The 6,665-nt window shown below is 26.7% G+C and overlaps 1 protein-coding gene across 1 annotated transcript; it reads right to left on the minus strand.

The window, feature by feature from the left end:
• Window positions 1-4,529: 4,529 nt before the first annotated feature.
• Window positions 4,530-6,665, minus strand: LOC145966792 (protein G12-like). The gene is made up of 2 exons (XM_083091156.1): window positions 6,552-6,665; window positions 4,530-5,335 (listed from the first exon to the last, which is right to left on the minus strand). Exons 1-2 carry the CDS (start codon window positions 6,621-6,623, stop codon window positions 4,670-4,672), a joined length of 738 nt encoding a protein of 245 aa, XP_082947282.1. The 5' UTR covers window positions 6,624-6,665; the 3' UTR covers window positions 4,530-4,669.

Consider the following 6,665-nt stretch of genomic DNA (forward strand, 5'->3'; position numbering starts at 1 on the left):
TACTTGTGGAGGATTTGTTACGGCCACCTTTTCTGCCACTTTCTAGCGGGCAACCTCACCGCTTCTTCGGCAACACAAAATCGTCCCGGAGTCCTCCTTTGTCCAGGAACCTTCCTCAAAGCAAGTAACATAACACGAACGTAACACTAAAAGGACTGAAAGAAGCGCTTTGCTCCCCGCACCGTCGCCGTTGACCTTTGGGCCACTCGGGGGCTTTTTTCCGCCATCAAACATGAGAAACTTCCGATTGGCCGAGTTTAGTCGGTCACCAATTCCCGATGTCGCTCTCGAATAATGCACCGTAAAGCACAAATTTTTTTTTCGCTCGCTTTTCTTGTACTTTCGTCCCACGCTTTTATAAGGTATTCCTTCTCGTCCGCTTTAGAAATCGATCGTTTCTCTTTCGATATTAAAAAGGCTTTTGCGCCGAAAAACTTAGAGAGATATGTGTGTTTAATAATATATGTATATGTTCCTAAATAAATTTAAATCGTTAGCACAATAAATTTTATAATTGAGATATAAGCCATGATTAATAATTGTAAGATGATCGATGAATATAATTAAAGATCTTTGATATTTGGCTTTTAAGTAAATATCTTTATTATTAATTTTATTAACTCTTTAATAGCTAATGATAATAATGATAATGATTTTACGCCTACTCAATATTGTACAGTAGTTCAAGTATTGTACAAAATAATTTTAATAGAAATAAAGAAATAATATATGTAAAGAATAATTTAAAAATAAAAGCATCGATTAATTATTAATTAAAAAAAATTATTTGTGATTGGTAAAGACTTATGTATATTATTTTCTGTGTTTTATAGATATATAATCATATAAATCTTTTCCCATAAATTAACGTAACCGGTAAAATATCATAATATAATTACTTTTTTCATAGCGTCTTGTAGTTTTGTTGAAATTCCAAAATACATTTTTACGTACGCATCCGTTATTGCGTATCGATATGGAATGTAGTATCTAAATTACCCACGGAATTCTGCCCGGCGGCAAGCCGCTTTAATGCAATACCGAACACATTTTCTTAGTTGGTTCTTCTTGTTTTACTGTGAAAATCCTCGAGGCCGTTACGTCGGTAACGATAGGACCGGCACGGCAGGCTGTTACCGCCACATGCCGCCATAATATCGAGCAAAAGTTTTCTGGCCAGCAAGAGAAAATAATTTGATATGACTTGCCGTTGCAACCCCGCGCACAGGTGGAACTTCAGAGGAAACGGGGATCTCCTTCGAAGTACAATTATGAAGCCGATGCTACCGCCGTTGCCAATTAAACGTAGTGCAGTGCAAGATATAGAAGATCACAAAGTTTCCTCTTTTCTTGAAAAATTAGAGACGAATAAATCTGGCACCTATCTTTACACACAGTATAAAAAGTTAACTTTTTCTTATTATTATAATTTGATTTATTACAATAAAATTATAAAATCTGATTGCTCATGTTAATTCTTTACAATTAAAAATAAATGTGATAATAATTTATATATTCTTGCCATAAAAATATTTGCATAAAACAAGAATATAGAGAAATTAATATGTTATTTTTTTATTTATTTAATGAAAATGTTTTGCATGATTTTTTCTTCCAACAAAGATTAAAGAAAAGTATAAATTCAAATTGGTACAATTTATTATGAACATAAAAGTTTACTTATTTGCCAAAAAATTAATACGATTATCATATATTTTATTCGTTGTATTAATAACTTAATAATAAATTTGGATGCTGAAAAGTATTTACTATTTTATATTATTGCATTGAATTAAATTAATTTTATGTAATAATAAATGATATATATACAAATTATTTTCTTGCTCTTTCTCCATCTCTTGATTATTGTTAATTTATATTCATTATATATATAAGAAAAAGAAAAAACAAAAAAGAAAAGAATCATAAAATTGTATCAAGCATTTTGTAAAAATCATATCATAAAAAAATAAATATAAATTATGTTTCATATCGAGTGGAGAAGTTAAAGAATCGAAAAGTCGATTTCTTCTCCACGTCTTTTTCTCTTTCTTTCCTTCTTTAGTGCATCTCTTTTTCTTGCTTTCTATCTTTTTCCCTTACTTATTATCATGTAATCTCTTTCTCCGCAAACGTTAAGACGCTCGTTTAGCCGTTCGATTTCTCTTCATTTCTCTTCTAGAAATCTTTCTCGTTTTGCTCAATCTTATTCTTCTTATGACTTCTCATTACGCCAATGCTAAGTTTCGAGGCTTATTAAATCGTAACAATTTTAATTAGAGAAACGCCGTCAGCATCTACACCCTCCCTAGACTCTCTCTCTGTACTATTTTTATCCCATAGTTTTGCTTTTTTCATGCTGTAATCATCCCACGACTAACGGTATTCATTTTTGCTTTAGTACGAGAAATCGGATGCCAACTCTTTAGCTTTCTTTTAAAAGTTAGCGTCACACCTGCACTGGCTCGTCTTTCCTTATTTATCGAATAGGTGCGAGCGCACAAAGTCATTCGTAACACATGGTGCATGAGCCGCCTTCTCTCATGATCGGTAAAACTTTCGGTGTGTTAAGGAAGACATAACGATGATGTTTCTTTACTAGAAAAGCTCGGAATCAATTTGTTTTGGAAAACTATAATATTAATGAAAAAATTTCAAAAATGATACATTTAATAATATTTTATCATTACATCAACGTGATTTAAAATTGTCAATCGTGAATCAATTTGTAATAGAAACAATAGAAACAATCGAAATAAAATATCGACATTTATATATTTGCATATTTATCATCTTCTCAAAGAGTAAACAAAATTTATAAGAAAAATATTTCAATATAAAGAAAAATATTTCAATATGTATTTAAAATAAAATATATTGAAAAAAAAATATTTTAAAACAAGATTTCAGATATATATTTTATTATAGGTTTTTTAACATAATTTAATGGAAGAGAGATTATATATTTTAGTGCAATATAATTCATTGGAAACATTTATCATACATTTATTGTATGATACATTTATTTATGATAAAAGAGATTTATCGAAGTATATACAGCGAATATATAATGCAGGAGGAATAAATTTTGATCTTTCATTAAAATCAAATAATTTTAAACGAAATATGTTGCAACTCTATATTTGGTGATGTAAAATTTAAAAAGATGGATTACTTTTTCCTACGAAGAAACTGTAATTGGAAATGAAAGATGTGAGCATTGAATTAATTTGTAAGTTCATCAATTTAGAAAATCAGGAAATTGATAATAATCATTTAATTGGGATTCTTGTAAGATTCATTAATTTCGCAACATTTTTGATATATAATTTTTAAATAAAGAACATCTTTATATATATTGTATATATATATATATATATATATATATATATATATATATATGTAATTTTTCTAAACAATTATTAATTGCTTATATATTTAGATTGTTTACATTAAAATTGTTAATTTTGGCAATTGAGAACTAAAAATTTTTATATATTATAAAATCTACATCATTTAGCGACAATATAACTTGCTCAGGGAGAAAATAACGTGTGCTATCATTGATAAACCACTCTGTTGACAGAAAAAAGAAACAAAGCTAATTTTAACAGAAAGAAAAGAAAGTTGAAGAAGAAAGTTACATCGAAGGAAACGTAAAGTTTAATGTAAAGTTTATTGTTCTCAAGTTCATAGTTTATAGGCAGGTAAAATGTTTATTTTGTTTAGCAAATTTAACTTTTTATTTTTATAATAGAAAGTAAGTAATATAATTCAATAATTATAGATGCTTATAAAGATATAAATATACATATATATAAAGCGATATAAAATTATCATTAATTGTAAAAAACTATTTATTATTTTATTTATTTCAACAAATTTTATTTAGTTTAAAAGTTTATATTTACCAATAATGTTAAAACATATTACTATATACATGATATAACTGCAAATTGGGAATGTTTAAGAAAAAAAAAAAAAAAAAAAAAATATATATATATATATATATATATATATATATATATATATATTGATTTTAATATTTAAGATCTTTAAAGGAATTTAAGATGAAATATTCTGGCAATTAATTTCATCTAAAGTTCCAATTCTTTTGACTTTCAAAATATTTTTTTTATTGAATTTTAGCGTATAAATTATCGATGATCTTCTGCACATCCGGTATTTATTTTTATCCGAATAATTTCAACTTAGTAATACAATCAGCAAACACTTTAGAAATCTGCAGCTTCTTTTAAAATCGTTGATTTTTTCAAAGATAATAATATAACAATTATTGAATATCCTTGTTATTTTATTGCTGATTTTCTACAATTAAAATGTAGGTATTGTTTATTTTAGATGTCATATGTTCCTCCATACCGATAATTATAGATCTTATAAAATATCTGAACATAATAGACATAAAGAGCTAATCCAGTCTTCTACAGATTTTGAATGCTTAAAATTTCTTAAGAGATTTAGTAGCATATAACTAATGATGGAGAAGTTGGTTGTAAACAAGTATATAAGAGCGTTTTATTCTTTTTTATTCTCGTTTATATAAATAAACATCTTTATAAATGAATATTTTGTTATATTCTTCTACTGACATAAGTTCTAAAAGATCATAAAAATGATCATATGCACAGGATATGCATAGTCTGCTTTAGTTTGGTACAGTGATACCAAGAACGATATAGATGATATCTTCAAAAGTTTGTATATTTACTCCTTTGCTCTTGAGGCCATTGTTAATAATCTTAAAGGATTCAATTTCGTAAACTTTGTTGATAATCTGCTGATAATTATCAGACTTAAGTTCATTGATATATCTGACGTAAGCTGAAGAAGTTTTTAATTTCTGCGCGTAGAGGTGAATAATATCGTTAAGAGGAAGCGCTGCGAAGAGGTCTTTGTAATATCCGGCGACTCCACCGGTTCTCTTCTGGATCGTAGAATTCGTATAAGAGATAGATGGTGGTTCGAGCTCTTTTATGCCAAGAGCCTTGTTAACATCGTTTATTAAGGAGTAAATGTAAATTCCTTCCTCATGCAGGTAATTAAAATGCTTGATCACTTCGGGAATAGCTTCGTAAGCTGTGTAGAAGTCTTTCAGTAGACCTGAAGTGAAGGCATATTCAATAGCAGCTTTCGTTTCAGGATCATTGTGCCAGTAGTCTACCACAATATCATTAATTTTTTTAGCAGGTACTAAATCTAGAAAATCTTGGAAATCTTCATGAAGAGGACCTTTACCGAAATCCGGAAACTGATGAGCTTGGCCCAGGCCGATAATAACCAAGATGGCAGATAACGTTAACGTGAATTTCATCTATAAATATATAACATACCTATGTCATAAATTAATACTGAATATTAATGATTTTTTTACTATAACACTTTATTTTGATGGATATATCATAATATTTTATTTATGTACGTGTATATAAACATGCAATAAGTCTACTAAAACAATATGTAATTAAATTGTATTAATTACTTCGATTACAATTAATTTATATAAAATTTGTGATTACATTTGGTGTAAAATAAATAACAAAGAAATAATTACTATAATATTATTAATTATATGTGTATATATATATGTGTGTGTGTGTGTACACACACACACACACACACACACACACACACACACATATATTATAATTTCTACATAAATATTACTATAATTTTACAATACTACTATAATTTAAAACTAATTACTAAAATACTACTATAATTTCTACATAAATCATATATGCATTACATGCAACTTTTATATAGCTGTATATAATTATGACAAAGTACTTTATGTTTGTGTGTGTACACACACACACACACACACATAAAGTACTTTGTCATAATTATATACAGCTATATAAAAGTTGCATGTAATGCATATATGATTTATTTTTAAAAAAGAAGTATAATTTTTTTATTTTATGTTTTTCATGTCATCAAAGTTGAAAAATATTACTATGTATTATTAAAATATTATTATAAAATATTATTATATTAGTATAAAAAATTATTTTTTATAATATTTGCTTAAACTGCTCGTGAAAATATATCCCATAAAAGAAAGAAAGAGAGAGGAAGAGAAAGAGAATTATTTTTATTTATCTACTGCCAAAGAATCAAATGTTACAGAACTAAAAAAAAATATAATTTATTTTATTATCAACTATAATTTTTGAGTTACATTCTCCCAAACACACGGATTATTACTGTAGAAATTATAATTAATATAGAAATATATACAAAAAATCTTTATAATAATTAAATTAATTTTAAATAAAATTTTGTTGAATTTTAATTTTCGAAGAAATAATTGTAAATTTGTATAAAATTTAGTTGTAAAGTTATTAAAAAAATTATACTATAATCAAATTTATGTCAAAAAGTAAGATTAACTATATATTAGTCATATAATTTATAATGAAAATAAAAAACTATAATTATTAAATAATTCTAGTTAAAATAATTCTAGCAATAGAAATTGAATAAATATAATTCTCAAAAAATATTTATAAAGATTATTTATTTACCGTGACAGTTGTGGATACACTGATCTTCGTGTTCAGGATCTTTCGTGTAAGTCTCGTATATACTGAAGACATCGCTGTGCACTTCTTAATATATTGCTTAAAAAAAGAAAGAAC

Source organism: Camponotus vicinus, unplaced genomic scaffold, assembly GCF_025532165.1.
Source record: "Camponotus vicinus isolate PSW18456_S1 unplaced genomic scaffold, iyCamVici1.0 SCAF_2, whole genome shotgun sequence".
NCBI lineage: Eukaryota > Metazoa > Arthropoda > Insecta > Hymenoptera > Formicidae > Camponotus > Camponotus vicinus.